The sequence below is a fragment of the Mesoplodon densirostris genome, chromosome 9, assembly GCF_025265405.1.
Source record: "Mesoplodon densirostris isolate mMesDen1 chromosome 9, mMesDen1 primary haplotype, whole genome shotgun sequence".
Taxonomy (NCBI): Eukaryota; Metazoa; Chordata; class Mammalia; order Artiodactyla; family Ziphiidae; genus Mesoplodon; species Mesoplodon densirostris.
Genome location: NC_082669.1, coordinates 66,145,369 through 66,170,626, shown reverse-complemented (window position 1 = coordinate 66,170,626; position 25,258 = coordinate 66,145,369). Strand labels below are relative to the sequence as shown.

Genomic DNA, 25,258 nt, shown 5'->3' with positions numbered 1-25,258 from the left:
TAATGGAAAAGAATAAAAAAGAATATAGATATATACATATATATGCATAAGCAAATCACTTTGCTGTACACCTGAAACTAACACAATATTATAAACCAACTATATTTCAGTAAAATAAATAGAATGGCATCATGTTGACACAGATGCTCTGAAAATTTTGATCAAAAATAATTAATTACAATTTCAGAATGACAGAATTTATTCCAAGTCATCTTAGAATCTCAGAGTTGGATGACCTTAATAACTTCTATTGTTCTGACAATCATACAATTAGGCCACATGACAAGAATCTCAATATCAACCAAGTTAATACAGTTAACAGTGGCATTTTGAATATGGTCTAAATGATGTTGTTCAAATTTCAACAAGACCAACCTGAACTCTTTCTTTTTAGTAGCATAGGATAAAAAAGCAACTTTGTACAGCCAATTATAAAGGCAATTAACTGATTGCATATACAATTGGCCACTTACTGACTCGAGATGGAGGGCAATTGGCTAATTCGTAATTAGCTAATGAATGGATTTTATATTTAATGAACTGTTAAGCTTGTCTGTGAAGTAACTCGCTCACAAATGCAACCAAAACTTGATGCTATCCAGTAAAAAAAAAATAAGTATACATGTGAATCTATCTGCCTATCTTTGACCTTGTATTATAGTTTTCTTTTTCCCTTCTAAATGTATGTCCTACTATGGCACATGACTAAAAAGGTGCTTTGGATAGCATTTTATTGCTAAACTACTTGCTAAGCTTCTATCACATTATTCGGTTTGGAATTAATAATGGCTATCATGTATTGAAAACTGTGCCAAGGGCAAAACACTCTCTTATTTAATACTCCTAAGGGTCTATGAGCTTGGTCTATTATCACCCCATTTTACAGATGGGAAAACTGAGGCTTAGAGAGGTTCATCTACTGACCACAGTCATACAACAAGTAAGGTGGGAAAAGAATGAAAGTTTTCTCACTCCAAAGCCTACACTCTTATTTGCTATATAGAATACCTCTAAGAACTTTGCAAAAGTAAGCTTGGCTAATAAATAAGCTTATCTACTGAATGGAGAGTTGCTTATGGATAACACATTTTGTGGATGGCTGTCCAGGTTTGGTGTGTGTTGGAGGGGTCGGTGCAAGATCTCTAAAAGCTGCCTGGTGAGAGGTACAGAGGCAGACAATGAATAAGTGTGATCCCAAGCTTCTGACACCATTCTGACCCACCTGGCAGTTTTACTGGGTGGAGGGAACTGACAAAGGTCATCCCACTTGAAGGTCCAAAATGTCTAGGACTAGCTATGCTCCTAGACAGGCCCTTCAACCACTTACTAAAACTCACTCGGGTACATGGACCCGCCTCTCTTCTTGGGCTGGGTGATGTAACGTCTGCCAGATCCCCCGACCCTCTTCCAGTTGTGTCTAATGCTGGCTTTCTTTCTAGCCACTCCTAGTGACTTTCCACCACTGGGATTTGGCCTTCCTCTTGAACTGATCATCTACAGAGCCTGGCTCTCTGCCTTCTCCCTCCAACACATTTCTCACTGGGTGGGATGAGTCACCTTTCTTTACCATTTACACAGCACCTTACACCCTAACGTCCATTACCAGGCCTCTTTGTCTGCCTGAAATTGTTACCCTTTATATTTTTAACATTTACTGTTATTCAGAAGGTTGCCCATTGTATTTAACTTCCATTTTACAGGTGACAAAATTGAGTCTCTATGATGTTATAAAGTACTGCAGATAGACCCATGGTTAGAATTAACTTATTTTTCTCATCCTTCATTCACATCTTTCTTTAAAGCTTAAATTCTTAATCCTCCATTGGTGTTACTTTTTTAGGGTTAACTTTATAACACACTGCAAAAATAGACTTTGGAGAACTTGAAGCTTACGTTTGCCCCTAGAAACTAAACCTGATATTTACCTTATTAGTTATAGACACTATGATCTGGTAGGGTCTTATGGGTAGCCATTACCTCTTAGGAAATGAACAGAGTCCCCCAGAGTGTCAGATAGAACACCTGGGCTTGTCAAACAAGGTTGCTGCCAATGAGCCCCATATTTGAGCTTGTACTGTTAACGAGAAGGGAGAAAGAGATGATGAAAAAGGTCTACCTGTGCTTGGTTGCCGGAGTGCAGGGGTGGGTGTGGCGAGGTCTGGTGATGTGCTGGGTGTGCATGAAGGTGGGAGTGGGAGTGATGATGTGGGTGGTTCTGCTGGTGATGGGGCTGAGGATGAGGATGGTGTGCTGGGTGCTGGTGCTGGTGTGGGTAGGGGTGATGGGCTGGCAGTGTCTGATGCTGATGTGGGTGTGAGTGCATGTGATGGTGTGGCGTCTGGTCCTGACGGGACCCCATCATTTCCATCATGTGTCCCATGGTGTTCATATTCCCATTTGACATGGCAGCAGGGTGGTGAGTCAACGCAGCCTTCAACCTCTGAAACAGAACAAAACAAGAGGGGACAACTGAGGTCAGTCGTGTACACAATAGGGATTTTGAATCAAAATGGCTCATATTTTCAATTTTATAATATTTTATGGTACTATTGTTAACATTTTTTTACTGGTAGCAGTATGACTTTTATATTAATTTCAAATTTTCATATATATTATGGGAGGTAGAAGTATCAATGTCAACCATGAATGTTAATTAATTCAACTGTCACGGGAAATGAGCAGGGTACCCTAGATATTCTGCTAAAAGGTATTTCCTACTATCCAGTTGTTAATCATATCCTACTGACAGCCAAATGCAAGTATAAACCCAATGGAACCATTCAATGTGATAATACCACTGAACAAAGGGCCCATCTGATATGGCACTGTGTTTTATGATGAGTCATAAGAATAAAAGATTTTTGCCTCTCAAAAGATTTCTCAGACCCAAAGAGGAGAAATAACTTCAAATTTTGGAATATAGGAACAGAACTAATGTTAAGTCTTCAAATTAGATTAGAAATCCATAACTTTTTGAGTCAATATGTAGATCTTAACATTTGTTACTATGATACTTCTCACAGTCCCTTTATAATCTAATTTTCTCACATAATAACATTCTTCTGACTTTGGGAAGGAAATGAGGAAAACAGAAGAATATGGACCACTGCACTCCTATAGCTTCTTTGACGACCACATCACAGGCCAGGTACGTCCAACACAAAAGCATCATCCATCAATAAGCAAACAGACATGCACACAAATAACTTCTCCCTGAATCTGATCTCTAAGCAGGGCTCAGCAAGCTTTTCTATAAAAAGTCAGATAGTAAATATTTTCTTCATTGTATGCCTTAAGGTCTCTCACAACTACTCAACTCAGCCCTTTTAGCACAAAAACAGCTGTATACAATATGTAAACAAATGACTATGCTGTGTTCCAATACAACTTTACTTAGGGACAGGATATCTGAATTTCATATAACTTTCACATGACACGAAATGTTATTCTACTTTTGATATTTTTCCATCATTTTAAAATGTAAAAACCATTTTTAGCTCCTGTGCTGTGCAAAATTAGGCAGTGGGCCAGATTTAAAGAGTGTGGGCCAGATTTAAAGAATCAGTTGGCGGGGAGCACCTTCAAGATGGCAGAGGAGTAAGACGTGGAGATCACCTTCCTCCCCACAAATACATCAAAAATACATCTACATGTGGAACAGCTCTTACAGAACACCTACTGAATGCTGGCAGAAGACCTCAGACCCCCCAAAATAACAGACGCCAGAGGGCGACCTACACGCAGAGGCGGGGCCAAATCCAAAGCTGAACCCCAGGAGCTGTGCGAACAAAGAAGAGAAAGGGAAATCTCTCCCAGCAGCCTCAGGAGCAGCAGATTAAATCTCCACCATCAACTTGATGTACGCTGCATCTCTGGAATATCTGAATAGACAATGAATCATCCCAAAACTGAGGCAGTGGACTTTGGGAGCAACTGTAGAGTTGGGGTTTCCTTTCTGCATCTAATTTGTTTCTAGCTTTATGTTTATCTTAGTTTAGTATTTAGAACTTATTATCATTGGTAGATTTGCTTATTAATTTGGTTGCTCTCTTCCTTTATATATATATATATTTTTTTCCCCTTTTTCTCTTTTTGTGAGTGTGTATCTGTATGCTTCTTTGTGTGTTTTGTTTGTATAGCTTTGCTTTTACCATTTGTCCTAGGGTTCTGTCTGTCCATTTTTTTTTTTTGTATAGTTTTTAGTGCTTGTTATCATTGGTGGATTTGTTTATTGGTTTGGTTGCTCTCTTCCTTTTTTTAATTACTTTTTTATTTTTTAATTTTAATAATTTATTTTTTATTTTAATAACTTTATTTTATTTTTCTTTCTTTCTTTTTTTTTTTTTTCTTTTCTCCCTTTTCTTCTGAGCCATGTGGCTGACAGGGTCTTGGTGCTCTGGCCAGATGTCAGGCCTGAGCCTCTGAGGTGGGAGAGCTGAGTACAGGACATTGGTCCACCAGAGACCTCCCAGCCCCTCGTAATATCAATCGACGAGAGCTCTCCCAGAGATCTCTGTCTCAACGCTAAGACCCAGCTCCATTCAATGACCAACAAGCTCCAGTGCTGGACACCCCATGCCAAACAACTAGCAAGACAGGAACAAAACCCCACCCATTAGCAGACAGGCTGCCTAAAATCATAATAAGTTCACAGACACCCCAAAACACACCACTGGACATGGTCCTGCCCACCAGAAAGACAAGATCTCACCTCATCCACCAGAACACAGGCACCAGTCCCCTCCACCAGGAAGCCTACACAACACACTGAACCAACCTTACTCACTGGGGGCAGACACCAAAACAATGGGAACTACGAACCTGCAGTCTGTGAAAAGGAGACCCCAAACACAGTAAGTTAAGCAAAATGAGAAGATAGAGAAATACACAGAAGATGAAGGAGCAAGGTAAAAACCCACCAGAACAAACAAGTGAAGAGGAAATAAGCAGTCTACCTGAAACAGAATTCAGAGTAATGAGAGTAAAGGTGATCCAAAATCTTGGAAATAGAATGGAGAAAATACAAGAAACGTTTAACAAGGACCTCGAAGAACTAAAGAGCAAACAAACGATGAACAACATAATAAATGAAATTTTAAAACTTCTAGAAGGAATCAATGGCAGAATAACTGAGGCAGAAGAATGGATAAGTGACCTGGAAGATAAAATAGTGGAAATAACTGCCTCAAAGCAGAATAAAGAAAAAAGAATGAAAAGAATTGAGGACAGTCTCAGAGACCTCTGGGACAACATTAAATGCACCAACATTCGAATTATAAGGGTCCCAGAAGAAGAAGAGAAAAAGAAAGGGACTGAGAAAATATTTGAAGAGATTATAGTTGAAAACTTCTCTAATATGGGAAAGGAAATAGTCCATCAAGTCCAGGAAGCACACAGAGTCCCATACAGGATAAATCCAAGGAGAAACATACCAAGACACATATTAATCAAACTATTAAAAATTAAATACAAAGAAAAAATATTAAAAGCAGCAAGGGAAAAGCAACAAATAACATACAAGGGAATCCCCATGAGGTTAACAGCTTATTAACTGTTATTTTTCAGCAGAAACTCTGCAGTCCAGAAGGGAGTGGCAGGATATATTTAAAGGGATGAAAGGGAAAAACCTAAAACCAAGATTACTCTACCCAGCAAGGATCTCATTCAGATTCGATGGAGAAATTAAAACCTTTACAGATAAGCAAAAGCTAAGAGAATTCAGCCCACCAAACCAGTTCTACAACAAATGTTAAAGAAACTTCTCTAGGCAAAAAACAGAAGGAAAAGACCTACAATAACAAACCCAAAACAATTAAAAAAATGGTAATAGGAACATACATATCAATAATTACCTTAAATGTAAATGGATTAAACAATCCAACCAAAAGACATAGACTGGCTGAATGGATACAAAAACAAGACCCATATGTATGCTGTCTACAAGAGACCCACTTCAGACCTAGGGATACATACAGAATGAAAGTGAGGGGATGGAAGAAGATATTCCATGCAAATGGAAATCAAAAGAAAGCGGGAGTAGGAATTCTCATGTCAGACAAAATAGACTTTAAAATAAAGACTATTACAAGAGACAAAGAAGGACACTACATAATGATCAATGGATCAATCCAGGAAGGTATAACAATTGTAATTATGCACCCAACATAGGAGCACCTCAATACATAAGGCAAATACTAACAGTCATAAAAGGGGAAGTCGACAGTAACACAATAATAGTGGGGAACTTTAACACCCTACTTTCACCAATGGACAGATCAACCAAAATGAAAATAAATAAGGAAACATAAGCTTTAAATGATACATTAAACAAGATGGACCTAACTGATATTTATAGGACATTCCATCCAAAAACAACAGAATACACTTTCTTCTCAAGTGTTCATGAAACATTCTCCAGGATGGATCATATCTTGGGTCACAAATCAAGCCTTGGTAAATTTAAGAAAATTGAAATTGTATCAAGTATCTTTTCCAACCACAACGCTATAAGACTAGATATCAATTACAGGAAAAAAACTGTAAAGAATACAAACACATGGAGGCTAAACAATACATTACTAAATAACCAAGAGATCACTGAAGAAATCAAAGAGGAAATAAATGAAAATATGACAACCCAAAACCTATGGGATGCAGCAAAAGCAGTTCTAAGAGGGAAGTTTATACCAATACAATCCTACCTCAAGAAACAAGAAACATCTCAAACAGCCTAAACTTACACCTAAAGCAATTAGAAAAAGAAGAACAAAAAAACCCCAAAGTTAGCAGAAGGAAAGAAATCATAAAGATCAGATCAGAAATAAATGAAAAAGAAATGAGGGAAATGATAGCAAAGATCAATGAAACTGGGCCTCCCTGGTGGCGCAGTGGTTAAGAGTCCGCCTGCCGATGCAGGGGATACGGGTTCGTGCCCCGGTCTGGGAGGATCCCATATGCCGCGGAGCGGCTGGGCCCGTGAGCCATGGCCGCTGGGCCTGCGCATCCGGAGCCTGTGCTCCGCAACGGGAGAGGCCACAACAGTGAGAGGCCCGCATACCGCAAAAAGAAAAAAAAAAAAAAAAAGATCAATGAAACTAAAAGGTGGTTCTTTGAGAAGATAAACAAAATTGATAAACCATTAGCCAGACTCATCAAGAAAAAAAGGGAAAAGACTCAAATCAATAGAATTAGAAATGAAAAAGAAGTAACAAGTGACCCTACAGAAATACAAAGGATCATGAGAGATTACTACAAGCAACTATATGCCAATAAAATGGACAATCTGGAAGAAATGGACACATTCTTAGAAAAGCACAACCTTCTGAGACTGAACCAGGAAGAAATAGAAAATATAAACAGACCAATCACAAGCACTGAAATTAAAACTTTGATTAAAAATCTTCCAACAAACAAAAGCCCAGGACCAGATGACTTCACAGGCAAATTCTATCAAACATTTAGAGAAGAGCTAACACCTATCCTTCTCAAACTCTTCCAAAATATAGCAGAGGGAGAAACACTCCCAAACTCATTCTATGAGGCCACCATCTCCCTGATACCAAAACGAGACAAAGATGTCACAAAGAAAGAAAACTACAGGCCAATAACACTGATGAACATAGATGCAAAAATCCTCAACAAAATACTAGCAAACAGAATCCAGCAGCACATTAAAAGGATCATACACCATGATCAAGTGGGGTTTATTCCAGGAATGCAAGGATTCTTCAATATATGCAAATCAATCAATGTGATACACCATATTAACAAATTGAAGGAGAAAAAACATATGATCATCTCAATAGATGCAGAAAAAGCTTTCGAAAAAATTCAACACCCATTTATGATAGAAACTCTCCAGAAAGTAGGCATAGAGGGAACTTACCTCAACATAATAAAGGCCATATATGACAAACCCACAGCCAACATCGTTCTCAATAGTGAAAAACTGAAATCATTTCCACTAAGTCAGGAACAGGACAAGGTTGCCCACTCTCACCACTATTATTCAACATAGTTTTGAAACTTTTAGCCACAGCAATCAGAGAAGAAAAAGAAATAAAAGGAATCCAAATAGGAAAAGAAATAAAACTGTCACTGTTTGTAGATGACATGATACTATACCTAGAGAATCCTAAAGATGCCACCAGAAAACTATGAGAGCTAATCAATGAATTTGGTAATATGGCAGGATACAAAATTAATGCACAGAAATCTCTTGCATTCCTTAACACTAATGATGAAAAATCTGAAAGAGAAACTAAGGAAACACTCCCATTTACCACTGCAACAAAAAGAATAAAATACCTAGGAATAAGCCTACCTAAGGAGACAAAAGACGTGTATGCAGAAAACTATGACACTGATAAAAGAAATTAAAGAGATAAAAACAGATGCAGAGATATACCATGTTCTTGGATTGGAAGAATCAACACTGTGAAAATGACTGTACTACCCAAAGCAATCTACAGATTCAATGCAATCCCTATCAAACTACCAACGGCATTTTTCACAGAACTAGAGCAAAACAATTCACAATTTGTATGGAAACACAAAAGACCCCAAATAGCCAAAGAAATCTTGAGAAAGAAAATCGGAGTTGGAGGAATCAGGCTCCCTGACTTCAGACTATACTACAAAGCTACAGTAATCAAGAGAGTATGGTACTGGCACAAAAACAGAAATATAGATCAGTGGAACAGGATAGAAAGCCCAGAGATAAACCCATGCACATATGGTCCCCTTATCTTTGATAAAGGAGGTAAGAATATACAATGGAGAAAAGACAGCCTCTTCAGTAAGTGGTGCTGGGAAAACCGGACAGCTACATGTAAAACAATGAAATTAGAACACTCCCTAACACCATACACAAAAATAAACTCAAAATGGAGTAAAGACCTAAATATAAGGCCAGACACTATAAAACTCTTAGAGGAAAAGATAGGCAGAACACTCTATGACATAAATCACAGAAAGATCCTTCCTGATCCACCTCCTAGAGAAATGGAACTAAAACCAAAAATAAACAAATGGGACCTAATGGAACTTAAAAGCTTTTGAACAGCAAAGGAAACCGTAAACCATAAAATGAGAAGACAACCCTCAGAATGGGAGAAAATATTTTCAAACAAAGCAACTGACAAAGGATTAATCTCCAAAATATACAAGCAGCTCATGCGGCTCAATATCAAAAAGACAAACAACCCAATCCCCAAATGGGCAGAAAACCTAAATAGACATTTCTCCAAAGAAGATATACAGATTGCCAACAAACACATGAAAGGATGCTTAACATCACTAATCATTAGAGAAATGCAAATCAAAACTACAATGAGGTATCACCTCACACCAGTCAGAATGAGCATCATCAAAAAGTCTATAAACAATAAATGCTGGAGAAGGTGGGGAGAAAAGGGAAGCCTCTTGCACTGCTGGTGGGAATGTAAATTGATACAGCCACTATGGAGAACGGTATGGAGGTTCCTTAAAAAACTAAAAACAGAACTACCATATGACCCAGCAATCCCACTACTGGGCATATACCCTGAGAAAACCATCATTCAAAGAGTCATGTACCACAATGTTCATTGCAGCTCTGTTTACAATAGCCAGGACATGGAAGAAACCTGAGTGTCCATCGACAGATGAATGGATAAAGAAGATGTGGCACATATATACAATGGAATATTACTCAGCCATAAAAAGAAATGAAATTGAGTTATTTGTAGTGAGGTGGATGGACTTAGAGTCTGTCATACAGAGTGAAGTAAGTCAGAAAGAGAAAGACAAATACTGTATGCTAACACATATATACGGAATTGAAGAAAAAGAAAAAAATGTCATGAAGAACCTAGGGGTAAGACAGGAATAAAGACACAGACCTACTAGAGAATGAACTTGAGGATATAGGGAGGGGGAAGAGTAAGCTGTGACAAAGTGAGAGAGTGGCTTGGACATATATACACTACCAAACGTAAAATAGATAGCTAGTGGGAAGCAGCCGCATAGCACAGGGAGATCAGATCAGTGCTTTGTGACCACCTAGAGGGGTGGGATAGGGAGGGTGGGAGGGAAGGAGATGCAAGAGGGAAGAGATATGGGGATATATGTATATGTATAGCTGATTCACTTTGTTATACAGCAGAAACTAACACACCATTGTAAAGCAATTATACTCCAATAAAGATGTTAAAAAAAAAAGAAGAATCAGTTGGCAATCAACTTGGTCGCAGTTTCTTCAAAATTGTTTTTTCTTGTACACAGACAATTATCATCATATCCTGAGGGGCACAATGTACTAAGTACTGTATAATGCAGTTACCCCTTGGAAATGTATCTTCTGCAGAGATGATATTCTAGTTGGCAAGCTTACATTGGCTTCATAAAACATTTACTAGGGGACTCAAAGTTCTCTCCTGATTTGCATTCTTATCTGATTGATGATGGTGGTGTGTAATCACTGCGAAATGTAAGAGTTGTATTTAAATAATGATAGAAGCAACCATGTGCCAGCCCTGTACAATATTAATGATTCTCAGCTGGTCAGAGTAAACTATTGATAAGTACCAGTTCAATTCATCAAAATCTTTAGTCAAATGTAAACAGCCTCCACTTGTTAAAAAAAAGGGGGGGCAGTTTGACAGACTATATGTTAATATCCGATAATCATTGAATACATTTCCTGTGTCCTGATGCAGTAACCACTGAGCCCACTTGCCTCCTCTTTCATGAGCAACATGTACCACACAGAAGCTACTGACCTGCATCAGGATTATCCTGAAAAAGTTAAGCTTCCTGAATCCCTGGGAATGATTAGATGCTTCATATTGTGTTTATTACTAAACAGAAAAGTGAACAGATACTCATCTCCAATTTTTAGAAATGATTTCACTGTTTTTATAAAAATGCTCATTATAAAAAATTTAAGCAACTCTTAAAAGTACAATGAAGTCAGCAACCAATGAACCAAATGCATTTTTTGTTTGGTGGGTGAACAGTATTCCAGACAGCTCTCTCTGTGCATATGTAGAGACGGAAGAACAAGTATAATAATTTTATAACAATGGGATCATAATAGCACGTGGTTTAAAAAAACTCTTACTTGAATAGAACATAAACAAAAGAAGTGAACATTGGATGAATTGCTGGACTTCAGATACACGTTTCTTTACTCCAAGAACAGTTTCTAAGTGACATCTCCAAACTTAAAAGTGAAGAAAATTATGAAAAAATATATTGAGATAATTATTTTTTAATTGACATAGCAAATACTACTGACGGATTTTCTAGACTATTCTTTATAATTTCATTATTATAAAAATATACAGCTGCATAGTAAAAAAAAAAAAAAAAAAACCTACTACAAGAATATGTGGTGAGAAAGTAAAAACTACCTGCCTACCTTCTTCTTTCTAAGCCCCATTCCTCAGATATAACCACCAAGTATCCACAGACATATCCTTAATGTTTATCAGAATACGTTTGTGCAAGCCCTTTTTATGATATATTGTTTTGTATCTTGCTTTTTTTCACTTCAAAAACTTTTTTTTTTTTTTTTTTTTTTGTGGTACGCGGGCCTCTCACTGTTGTGGCCTCTCCCGTTGTGAAGCAACAGGTTCTGGACGCGCAGTCTCAGCGGCCATGGCTCACGGGCCCAGCCGCTCCGCGGCATGTGGGATCTTCCCGGACCGGGGCACGAACCCGTATCCCCTGCATCGGCAGGCGGACTCTCAACCACTGCGCCACCAGGGAAGCCCAACAATACATATCTTTGACACCTTGCCATATCAGTAAAAATAGCTAATAATAACTGCTGGCATCAATTGAGCACTCACTATGTGCCACTCCTCGTTCTGTGTTTCACAAATATTAACTCACCTAATCCTCAGAACAACCCTGCAAGGCACAAAGAGAGACTAAGCCACGTGCCCAAGCTCTCACCGCTGGAGAGCGGTGAAGGTGAGTTACCTCCACAGCCTGTTCTCTACGCCAGCAGAGAAGGGGCTGAAAGGCTTGCCATGCACACTTTGCCAAAACAGGAATAAACTGTGTTATACCACCTCCCCATCATCAAAAGGAAAGGCAGAAAGAGGAGGGCCCAGAAAACAGTGACAAGATGCCATTGCTGCAAAGTCCAGCACACAAGTGGAGACCCAGATACACTTGTTCCAAAACTTGATAGAGGGAAGGGTGGGTGGTGAGAATTTCCAGGCAGCTCAACTGCAGCAAAGGACCATCCAGAGCTTAGCACGATCACCTCTCGTTACATTTATGAAGAATGGGTACTTATATTTCCCCCCCAAACACAGATCTGATAAGGTCCAGGTATCTGTTCTCCCTAGCCCTACTTCCTAACCTTCAGATATATTACCGTTCTAGGTCTTTCCAATGTTCAGAGGATGAAGGTCAAGCCCTTAATATAGTATATGCATAGCCACTGAGGAGTGTGGCCTGGCCTTCCCACCAACGCTTTGCATTTGATCATCTTCTTGCCTGGGATGATCTTTCCTTTTCCTCAGACATTCTAGAGCTCTCAGCCGCAGGATCCTCCTTAGTAAAATTCTCCCTGGTCTCCTGGTCTAAATCAATTCCTGTTGTTACATGGACCCAGTAGAACCATATTCCTCTTTTTAAAATTCAGTTTGTAGTTACGATTTTTAGTATGATCATTCGGTTAATTCCCACCAACCATCCCAGATTATAAGCTTCATGACAGCAGGAACCATGTTGGATTTTGCTCAGTACTAAATTCAAAGCTTTAGCACGGAGCCTGGTACATATTGGGCACTGAATTCATATTTCTGGAATGAATGAATGAATGAAACTTTCTGAGGTTTAGGATGCGAATGTAGCATTTTCATCTTGGATCACTGCAGGTGGTATTCATATGAAAGGACAATTTTATCGGACAACCAACATTAGCAGAATGACTTCAGAAGTCATACAGGCAGGTGGGCTATAAAAATACTGTCAAAAGAGATCCCCGCTCCACACCCTGCCTGCCCTCTAAAAATGATAACAGAAGGGACTTCCCTGGTGGTCCAGTGGTAAAGAATCTGCCTTACAATGCAGGGGATGCAGGTTCGATTCCTAGTCGGCAAACTAGGATCCCACGTGTGGTGGGGCAACTAAGCCCGCATGTCACAACTACTGAGCTTGCACGCCTCAACTAGAGCCCACGAGCTGCAAACTACAGAGCCCACGTGCTCTGGAGCCTGAGCACAACAACTAGAGAAGAGAAAACCTGCACGCCGCAACTAGAAAGAAGCCCACACACCGCAACGAGGAGCCCACACGCCGCAACAAAAGGCATGCCTCAACGAAGATCCCACGTGCTGCAACTAAGACACTACACACGCAAAAATAAATAAATAAATAAACAAATAATAAAAATCTAAAAAAAATGGTAACAGAAAAAAAGAAAACACAAATAAACAAAAAGAATGCGCGTTAACTTCATCTTGATACATTTTCCCTGAAAGAGTAGCATGGAAAATTGAAAAGCTGTTTAGCGGTGGGTCACCATGTTATCCCTTCAGTGCTACAAACAACTTTTCCACCTTCATTTAGGAGCAAATGGAGCCTGACAAATAAATACTATGCACCAGATCTTCATCTCTCAAATAATTAGCTTGTACTGTTAAGGGAAATTACTTGATTGCCTCAAGTCTATTCTTGCAGGTTTCATGCCAAGGCAATAATACTAATAAGCCTTATAACATTCCATTTAACTGTTCGTTCAACAAATATTTATTGGGCACTAATGTTGGGCACATTATTATTTGCCCACTACCCGAAGGAAATGGGAGACACATAAAACCAAAGCCTTTTTGAAGTACTGGAAAGAAAACACACACACCCGAGTGTGGAAATGAAGACTTTGAAGCACACCTTAGAGAATCTCAGGCTTGTGGGTTGAGTCCACCCCCAAAGCACCAACCTACATCATCTTTGAAAGGAAGGCAGTGAAGACAAATGATTATTGAGCTGCTGTGCATACGCCACATTTAATATTCTCCATGTCATTTCTAAACAGTTTGGGGCACTTCTAAAAGTCCTAAAGAGACTGCTGCTTCCCTGTATCCTGGTGCCAACAAGAGTCATCGCCCTATAAATCATTAAAACATACCAAATAAAGATATTTGTACCCCACTCTCTTAGGGATGATAAATGACCAGCAAATGAGTCCAAGCTGTATTTTGCAGAATGATTTTTCTTTTTGAAGCCGAACTGTGTCTTATTTTAAATAACATTCTACCCAATGCCAAGAAAAGGCAAGGGAGAGAGAGGGAAATTAATGAGCAAATAAACATATTTTTCAGCTACAAAAACCAGGGCTGTTACTGAGGTGCGACTGCAAGAAAGAAAAAATGATTCTGTTTACTTTCTCTCATCCTCTACCACATCCATTTATTTGAGAGAGCAAATCAGGAGAGACAGCGAGAAGCCTGACACAGCTGGTTTCAGTCAATAGGGGTCATTTTCATTCGGTCTGTGTATTTTATCAGCTCCTTGTTCACTGTTCCCAATGGGAGGATGGGCCTGCTGCCCAGGATCTGAGTTCTGGTAAGAAACCAGCTACCTACCTCATCCCATACCATGCACGACCGCTGCCATGGTGGCCCCGTCCCAGCACCTCTTTACTCTCCAGCTTAGCACAGTTTTGCATCACAGCCTGTCCTGTGAGGCCCAGGTACATGCAAACGTCATTACCTCCGTGTGGGTGCACGCATGTGGCCTGCGTGAGAACACACACACGACACACCCACCCACACTCACCCCAGGCAATTTATCTCCCATTAACAACTCACTCTTGTCCGTTAGAAACATTTGTGGAACTGTAAAAACATTTCTTCTCCATTTTCAGCTCGGCCGATTGCTTATGCTTTACAGACTCTGAAAGCCAAACCGAATTAAACAAATATTTGAAATTCAGTTGGATGGGGGGTGGGCATGGTTGAAGCATTCTTTCTAGAAAGGTTTTAATTAAAAACGGCTCTTGGGTTTTGTTCCAGAAAAGAACGTGATAACCTCAAAATGTAGTGTTGCTGATTGACCACAAGTAAGAGACTATCTATATGAAAATAAGATAAAATCCATCTTCATATTTCCTTTTGAACACGAAACAATCGCCATCAGTGGCCACCCCAAGATATTTCTGTAAATGTAATTTCTTCTTTCAGCTGAGGTGGTAACACAGGCTCCTGAATGGTCCAAATGGTCAATGGTGTGACACCTCCAGAAGCCTTCACTGGAGGAGTGCTTGCAATATCGATGATTACTGACTTGCTCTAGGTATCAAGGATTTCTGAAATTAAGTCTCTGAATTCACGAAAAATAACTGATATTTATCCACTGAATTTTATGACACTATGTCACCAGTTGGATCCCAAAATGCTTCCCAAAGTTGGGGAGAGGTAGGGATGAGAGGGTGCCATGGGACAGTTACACAAACTTTGAACTTCACTTAGCCAAGGCAGAAATAGCTTTAATGCCCAGATTCACATTTTGGCTTCAGGATGTCTGTTGAAAATGATCATATAACTCTGATAGCAGAGTGGATCTTAAAATCCACCTTTATTTCAGAATCATTGGTAAGAAAATTAATTAAAATCACGCCCGGCTTAATCACTTGGAATAAAGTATGCTCCTTTCAAAACTTGTATAATGTAACTCAGCTCCGATGGTTTCACAGTTTAAGTATTCTTCTGCTTTAGATTTTGGTTTGGTAGTAAAATTTCAAATAAGGCTACCAGGTTGGCAGAAGAGATTACCAGGGAAAGGGGAGGATCCTATAGGGTCTGGGAGGAAAACTATTCATACTCTTTGTCATGTTGTCATTAAAAAGTAGTAACTCTGAAGATATTAGAAATGATGTAATTATTAAAAAACACAAAGGAATTGTATTACACATCAATACTCTAGTCCACTGGAAAATGATGCAAGGAAATCTCACAAATAAGGATGGTACCTCAGAAAAGTGGAACTTCAGCAATTCTAAAGTAAGCAAGGAAAAGAATTCAGTGTTTGATTTCATTCTCTCATTGTCCACTTGCGGGTATAACTTCTAAAGTAAGGTAAAGCAGACCTAAGCGCTAGGTGACATGTTAAACTTCGGTGGTTAAAAAGCCAAACAAACCCCATAGACAAATCTTAAGCAATTTCCCTGCCACCCTTTTTATATTAATGTCTAAATCGTATAGTAATTACAGTTCTGCAAGAGTGAGCCTTCAATTTATTCTTAAGTGAAGAAATTAATGAACACACATTTATAGAATTGTTCTATTTCAGATACTGCTTCCCTGCATCTCTGACTCAGGGGCTGTCATTTATAATTCAGCAGGCTGGTGAGCATTTTAAGAGGCTGTGCATTTTAGTGAATTTCAGAACCAACTGCTGTTCTGAGAGCAGGAGCTAGTCTTCATTCTACTGTAAGACAGCTTTAACTAAGTCCTTAGATAAGTAAACCACTTGGCTCTACATGTCCTAATCTACCTAACTAATGAGGGCAGGATCCTGAGCTCCCTATTCCATTAGAGAGAGGGTCTGAGTTGATGCCTGCTAAGGGATAGGAATCTGTTGGAGAAGTGAGTTGTATGAATGTCTAAAATAAAGAAAGAAATGTCATTGTTTCAGAGAACTTCAGAAGAAGAACGAAAGACTTGGAGTGAGAAATCTAGGTTTAAAAGCCTGGCTCTGCCGCCTTGGCTGGTCACCTTGAGCTTCAAATTCCTCCTCTATGACATGGGGATACATAATGGAATACAAAACTGTATAAGCCATAAGGATATACTGAATAATTAGTCGGACAGAGTGGAGTTGTTTTGTTGGCAGAGTTTTAATACCAGCTTTTGATAAAAAATAAGAAAAGGAGATATTAACCTCTTTTTCTTAGCATTAAAATATATTCGTTTTACTTTAGATTTTTAAAATTCAAAATAAAGCACAGTGGAATATTACTCATCCATAAAAGGGAATGAAGTTCTGGTACCTGCGGAAACATAGATGAATCTCAAAAAACATTATCAAATGGAAAAAGCCAGACAGAATGGGTCACATAGTGTATGAATCCATTTACACAAAATGTCTAGAATAGGTAAACGCACAGAAACAGAAAACAGACTAGTGGTTGCCAGGGGCTGGGGGGAGGGGAGAATGGGGAGTAACTGCTTAATGGGTACAGGGTTTCCTTTGGGGGTGATGCAAATATTTTGGAACTAGATAAAGGTGATGGTTGCACAACATTTTGAATGTACTAAATGCCACTGAAAGGTACAATTTATAATGGATAATTTTATGTTATATGAATTTTGTCAATTAAAAATATTTTAAAAATAAAGCACATAAAGCAAAATAAGAATCTCTTAACTTTTAATAGGGTGCTAATAGAAACTCTTGACTTCATCTGAGAATGACTAATATTCATTACGATGCCACCTTAAGTGAAACACTGTATTATGAACAATAAAAGCCAAAAAGATACTTTGCCCTAGAATGGGTAAGGTCCAAGCCAGGTTTTCGGTATGTCTCAGGGAATTTGACTCCTCTGCGAGACATTGGCACCCTCTTTTTTCTACAATTCTATCATCTCCTAGCTGGCTTAGAACTAAAGAGAAAATGCAGAAGCCACATCCATCAACTGTGTGTGATACAAAGCTAGTAGAGAGTATTAAATACACTGGATGATGAACCAGTATCCAAAAAGATCTTGGCAGACTAGCATCAAGGAATCCAATATGAGAAATTTAATGGGGAACACTGTAACCTCTTATGCTTGGTTAACAAAAACAAAAAGAAAACCCAAAAAACACCAGTACTGTACAATGGAAGCTCAGGGGAGACGTAGCTTGGCAGTTACATATGTAACAGAGGATGCAGGGATTTTGTATGACTTTGTAAAGCACCCCTATGTGACGCACATGTCAAAACAACTAATGTGACTTTTCAGCTGCATCAACAAAACTAGATTAGAGAACTTAATGCAAGAGGGTGAGAGTCCTGTTCACCTCTGCACAGGCCAGGATGTGTGCCATACAAGCCCGTGTCCCCATATCCCTGCCCCCCACAAAATCTCACGTCCTGCCTAATAGATGTTGGATTGTCTCTAGGGGAGTATCCCAATTCTCAGTTGACGTTCCATACATGCTGTTACCACTTTCCCTCTCTAATGACACTGTGATGAATATCCTTGTATTTGCACAGCTTAGCATATTTGCCTTGTTATTTTTAAAATGTGTTCATTATTTAAAAAAAAAAAAAAAACCTGACAACTTGATCCATCCAGTTGGGTTCAGTTTCTGGGCAGAGGTGATGATGATGGTGAATGGTAGTAGTAGTGCGTGCGTGCGTGCGTGTGTGTGTGTGTGATGTGTGGTGTGTACGGAATGGGAGCTGGGTGTCTGTTAAGGGAGATGTAAAAGGAAAAGATGGGGGTGGTGCAACTGTTAAGTATCGGCTTCAGTTAATGAGCCTTTTCTTGGATTTTATTTTCCTATTCTGTCAATATACCCATACCCAGGTGAGATACTGCCATCTTACAGTTTTAGGGTTCCCTGCTCCTTTCAGATTACTGAGCTCCTTAAGCACTACGGAATGACCTTGGGTACTAACTTGGCCCTAGCAGGTATTATATGCTCCTGGCTGGTTTCCCTGGCAATTTTAAAGGTGCTGAATACACAGTGGCCTTAGAATAAATATTTGTTGATTGCCTGACTGCCTGCCTGCTGCCTGCAAGTCTCCAGGAGTGGTGCCTAGCCATGGAATTTTTTTAAAGCGTTGGCCTACAATTTTCTCCACAGAAAGAATGCCTTCTGGTGGTGGTTGCAGGGAGAATAATGGCCTTTGTCTTGCTAGTGAACACTACACACACCCCAAAACCCAGCACCTGCAAGCCTGGGTAATTTTAGGTAAGGGTTTATTTCTAGCTTTTATAGAAGAAAGTTCTATTGGAAAAAAAGTAATCCTTTGTTATTTTATTTTGGATGAGCTTTTAATCAGAAACACAGGCAGTAACATATGTTAGAAAAAGACATATGAAACATAGAATTTTGCATTTATAACTCACTATGGAAAATCCATGTTAATGCAACACTAAGTTTGGGGTTTTAATTGCACAGAAGTCATGAAATTCAGATTCAAGTTCCCACAGCAAACTTGACACAATATGTGCATCCCAGGGCCCTTCCTGAGTGGGGTGACCTCATTATTGGGCAAAAAAGTGATGCAATGAATAGTGATGGATAGGATTTCTCCTCACTGCTACACTTCCCATCATCCCAAGAAAGATGGACAGTGGGCAACATTAACTATACCAATTGCTCCCTTTTTAATGCACAGCAGTCCTTGGGTGTGTGCTTGATGACCATCATGAAGAGCCACTGCACTGCAGCGTCGGAGGCGGGAGGTCCACGACTTGGCAGTGTGCTGCTTGGGTGGCGCAGCCAGGCACCCCATCACCAGTCCTCCATCAGATCCTTACCCACACCCTTCCTAGAGCAGCTGTATTCAGTGGGCACTGCCCTCCCACCCCCACTCCATCCCCAGAGGACACCTCTCAGTAACTCAGATGCTCAAACTTCTGCATCTGAATGTCTGACTAAAAGGACCTTCCCGGACACACCTCTGCCTGGTGTTGGCAAGGCTTCTCCAGGACGGCTGTTCCATATTGTCGTCTTCTAGCTTTATTCCACTTGTTGGGAAATGGCAAGATGTGTGCCATTACTTGTGGAGTCATGTGTTGTCTGGCCAAGGGGGCCTCAAGCTTATTATAGGTAAAGTCTCCATGTGTTTCTCTTAAACTATGGGTAGTAGATTGTATGGAAGTATAAGTTGTTCTGCCCCTCGGTATCGATATCCACACCTCACAAACATGTGGCGTATGTCCAGTTCTGTTTTTCTTCTTGGTAAATGGTATGGTACGTTCTGTTCTCCACACTCTCCTTTGCCTCTGATCTGATCCCTGCTTGGGTCCCCCCAAGCATGTCAACAAAGATATGGGCGAAGACTGGGGATGGGGGTGGGGAAGAGAAAGAGTGTGTAATAGACTCTGATCATTAAGTGCTGCTTAAGTTTTTTTGGGGGGTGCTTTGTAAGTGTTCGTGGTCCAAAGCCACTGGACCAATAGCCAAATCAACTTGCTGTGATGGCTCTACCATCCTCCTAAAAAAGAGTTCCCGGTCTGACTGTGAGTGGTCTGGACTGTATGGTGCTCAACGCAGCAGCTCGCAGACAACAGAGACAGCACATCCACCAATAGCCCCTGGGCTCTGAGCACATTGAGAATCAGTAATGCCATTTGTCAATGGCCTGTTCTCACTGAGCAGGAAGGACCAGGAGAAACCTGGGAGAGACTCGGGATGAAGGAGCACCATCATTAATAAAAGCTTCTATCACAGCACAATCTTCGGGTTTTTAGGCAAAACACAGCAGGGAGAATAAAGCTGTGCATGGGGAAACAAACAAAACCCAAAAGATGTTTTTTGTTGTTGTTGTTGATGTTTACATTTAAGGCAAAAAAAATAATTTTTATAATGCATATCTACATTTAAGGCATTTCCAAGAGAAGCCATTTATAATGTATGAAGAGTCTGGTTGTTTGTGTGTTTATAAAAAGTTATGCTTAAGGAGAACTTTTGAATTAGGCCCAAGAAGATGATAGTGCAGAGTACTTCCAGCCAAAAAATGAGGAACAACTTTTTTTGCTGAGCTGATGTGTATCCAAATCATGTGGATTCTCACACGCAGTTTAAAAATTCCATTAATATTTAGCTGTTGAAGAATAAGTTTTCTGTACTCTTTTCTAACTGGAGAGCTTTTCTTGTTTCAGGAGGTATGACTAGCAGAATACATTAAGTATTTGGCACATTTTTAAGAGTGAAATTACAGTCTCTTGCTAAGCTATCTTTTTACCTCTTCATTTCTATTGTCTCCATGGTGTACAATTCAATAAACCAGAGATCTAACTCTACTGTTTCACTGCCTACAACCTAAGTAATGGGGGTGGTGGAGTGGGGAATGTGGAACCACCTCTTTAAATCATATTGTCACAACTGAGTACCGTTCTAAAAACGCCAAATAGAAAGTTTTCTGGTTGATTTATTCATTGAAAATGGCCTAAGAATTTATCTTCTAACAAGCTTAAGGTATCATTTTCATGAACTGTCTTCTCTTCCAGCTTAAGCAATTTCTTTTCTGACTCCAAATTTCTCCTAAGCAACTACTCACCAGGGACTGACAATAATAGTAGCTTGTCCTAAATCACTGCCTTCCTTCTAGAGCGAGCAAAGTTCTTTGCAGATATTAAACCTTCAAAGTAGGTGATGAAGATCATCCCCCATGATATGAAGATGTAGGAAATTCCTCTGAAGAAATAAATGTTAAGTCACCTGCTCGAGAGCCAGTGTAGACAAGGGATTGGAACCTGACGTTCTTTGTGGTGCAGCCTGACAGTTTGCCTAGTTAGAAGAAGATGGTAGATAATATAAAAAGCATGTGGAAAAGGCAAAAAGGAAGAAAGAGGCAAAAGGCCAGAGGGAAGGGAAAAAGATACAGAGGAGGAAAGGAAGTCAGCTCAACTGGAGGTGGAAAACATGCTCTACCCAAGGGCTCTGATATTTGTATTTATTCATATACAATGATAAGGCAGAATCACTGTAAAAGAGAAGTGGATACAAGATTGAGTCAAAGGACTCCAAACTCAAACAAGCTCAATTCCCTTTTTTAGAGAATTTCCCACTCCACCCTAGTTTCCAGATAAATTAATCACCAAAGGGTGTTTATCAAGTGATTTCTTCCTTTCACCAAATGCCAGTTATAGAGAGTCTGGATTTGGTGTGGCAGCTCAGGAAAGAACTGTATCTTGTGGGGTTGTTTTTTATATGAATAACATTATATATAGACATCTTCCCACTTCTGTAAGGTTTTCAAAGCATGCGTGGTTAACCGGAGGCTAACAAAATGGTTAACCAAACGTGTCACTGCTAAGCCCAGTGGAAATAGTGATGGCAGCTCTAGCGATGGGGAGTTGTTCTTTCGTTTCTGTGACACATTCCACCCAGCATCCAGCCTGACTTTCAGAATGGCATCACGCTTTGAAGAGCATATTGGAGGCTGCAGACTTCATGTGGGGCAAGCCCAGCTGACCAGGGGAAGGGCCATCTGCATTTACAGACTACTGCTCCTGCAAGAGTGGACTTAATCCTACACACTCTTTATGTGTGCAGAGAGATAAGCCCTCCAAAAGGACTCTCTTCAGTCCACTGCCCTTTGCTTAGTTTTGATCTCAGGTAAAATTCGACCTGAGGGCGTCTACCCGCCCTCGCCCGGACTCCATGGTTCCTACGTGTGAAGACAGACTGCCTATATAAGGCATGTACAGGCGTGGGAGCGCCTCTTTCCCTTCGGCGCGCCTTTGAAGATCCTGGTGTCACCGTGGGCCGCCGCCCCGCTCGCTGTTACCGGTATTGTAAGAACAAGCCATACCCAAAGTCTCGCTTCTGCCGAGGTGTCCCTGATGCTAAGATCTGCATCTTTGACCTGGGGCGGAAGAAGGCAAAGGTGGATGAGTTCCCACTCTGTGGCTGCATGGTGTGTCGGATGGGTATGAGCAGCTCTCCTCTGAAGCCCTGGAGGCTGCCTGTATTTGTGCCAACAAGTACATGGTGAAAAGCTGTGGCAAAGACGGTTTTCACATCCGAGTGCAGCGCCACCTCTTCCACTGTCGTCCGCATCAACAAGATGTTGTCCTGTGCTGGAGCTGATAGGCTGCGGGGCCTTTGGAAAGCCCCAGAGCACAGTGGCCAGGATCCACATTGGCCAAGTCATAATGTCCATCCGCACCAAGCTGCAGAACAAGGAGCATGTGACTGAGGCCCTCCGCAGGGCCAAGTTCAAGTTCCCTGGACGCCAGAAGATCCACATATCCAAGAAGTGGGGATTTACTAAGTTTAACTCTGACGAATTTGAAAACATGGTGGCAGAAAAGCGGCTTATCCCGGATGGCTATGGGGTCAAATACAGCCCTAATCGTGGCCCTCTGGACAAACGGCGGGCCCTGCACTAATGAAAACCTTGTTGCTGTTCCCTCTTTACGCATGTCCACCAACAAATCCTACTTTCTTGTCAAAAAAACAAAAAGAATCCTTGCTGGAAATAGGAGGGATATGTACTAAAAACTCAATTTTTAAACAAACAAAGAAATAAATATTATACTATTTTGCAACCAACCCCAACTATTTTCCCAGGGGTGAGGGTGGGGAATCTTTAAATCAGATTCCAACAAGAAAAAATACATCTAAGTTACTCAATCTGGCTACACAGTATTGCCTCCCTTGGTGTTCTTGGAAGACTGGGGAAATATATACAGGGAAAATGAATGGAAAGAAGCATATACTCATTCTTCTAAGTCTTTCTTTTATCATCCCAGGTTTAAAATTTTTAAACTAGTCTCCATTTTTCACTTAAAGATAGAGTGTGTATCACAGGATAAAAATCAGGGACTCTAGGAGTGTGTATTCAAGATTCATGCTGAGCACATTGGTACTTAATACTATATTAATCTACCTTCTGAAATAACAGTTACACTTCCTTCTGAATCCTAATTTTGCACACTCTTCATGTGCAGAGATGGTAAGCCCTCCGAAAGCACTCTCTCCTGCTCTTTGCTTAGTTTTGATCTCAGATAAAATTCAGATCTCGGTAACATCAGTTGTCAATTAAGTATATTATCAAAAGGACACCACAGGGCTTCCCTGGTGGCGCAGTGGTTGGGAGTCCGCCTGCCGATGCAGGGGACACGGGTTCGTGCCCCGGTCTGGGAAGATGCCACATGCCGCAGAGCGGCTGGGCCTGTGAGCCATGGCTGCTGAGCCTGTGCGTCCGGAGCCTGTGCTCCGCAACGGGAGAGGCCACAGCAGTGAGAGGCCCGCGTACCGCAGAAAAAAAAGGACACCACAGAAGAGAATTTCTCACCCAGGGCTAATTAAGTAATGTTTCCCCAAAGCACTTGCCATTCAAATTTTAAAACAGACACCCACAGTGAAGTGTGGAGATGGGGCTGGAAGATCACCACCCTGGTTGATTTCCTTCTAAATGACAATAATTACCCAGGTAAGAGGCAAAGCTTCTCATATTAAGTCAATTTTGATCATTTCAGAACTTAATGGTTACAAAATAATATCAGCCAAAATCTACAAATCTCATGAATCAGACCTGATGATTCGTGAATTTAGATTTAATATTGTTCTGAATTTGAAGGTTGGTTCAAAGAATACCCATAAAACATCAAACATGAAAACAAACTCAATACAGTACTCATGTCTCTGGTGAGAGATACAGGTGGATTCTGTTTATTCTCAGAAAAGAAAGTTGTCAGGACAACTGAGTGGGACATTTCAAATGCAATTTAAGGTCATACTCTTGAAGTGCATTAGGAAAAACAGTGAGGCCACCATTTTAGGGAGATTAACATGTCAGATGCACATATGAGATTTCCACATCCCACACCACTAAAATATATATGCCAATTTAGGAATACAGAAGACTTAAAGTAACTGAATCTTTCACTCTTACATGCTCTTGGGGAGCATGGGTGATGACATATAGCTTGGGCTCTGATGCACTGTGGTTGGTCATTAAATGTTCCATGACATTTTTTATTTAATCAGAAGAGAGTTTTAACCTGGCTCTATTTCAGCTAGGGTAATGGCAGCCTCCCTCCCAAAGATTCTTTCTTCCCTTCCAACTGGCCAACACTTGCTTCATTTTCTCCTGTAGAATAAAGATCACCCAGAATGACTGGCTGTGCATGGCAGCTCCTCCTTCTGTGCTCCCCTGGTGTTTTGGGGGAAGTTGTTCATTCTTTCAACATACATTTAATGAGCATTTATTCTGTGCACAGTAAGATATATTATACAAAGACAATTCTGCCCATTTCCAAAAAGATTGAAATCTAGTAGATTCCATTATTCTGAGGCCCTGGGACATTGTAGATTAAATGGGTTATTTCTAGTGTTATTTCCGATCAAGGTTAGATTGTTCTAACCTGAACCTAATAGATACTGCTGGTGTTCTGGGGCTAACTAGCATTTTCAGATTGCAGCATATCAAATATATGTAGTTAAACCTGACCTAAACTCGGGACTTTTAGTCACGACTAAATCAGCCTCAACTGAGGGTGATTTTGCCCCCTGGGGGACACTTGGCAATATCTGGAGACTTTTATTTATTTATTTATTTATTTTGCAGTACGCGGGCCTCTCAC

The 25,258-nt window shown here is 40.3% G+C and overlaps 1 protein-coding gene and 1 pseudogene across 5 annotated transcripts in view; one reads left to right on the top strand and one right to left on the bottom strand.

Moving 5' to 3' along the window:
- Positions 1-25,258, bottom strand: part of CREB5 (cAMP responsive element binding protein 5) — a 412,989-nt gene that overhangs the window by 15,802 nt on the left and 371,929 nt on the right. For all 5 annotated transcript variants that reach the window (XM_060108880.1, XM_060108882.1, XM_060108884.1 and 2 more), the window contains exon 8: positions 2,117-2,440. In XM_060108880.1, coding sequence (XP_059964863.1) covers positions 2,117-2,440 — 324 coding nt within the window. The remainder of the gene's footprint in view (positions 1-2,116; positions 2,441-25,258) is intronic.
- LOC132496413 (large ribosomal subunit protein uL16-like) lies at positions 3,080-23,059 on the top strand (annotated as a pseudogene).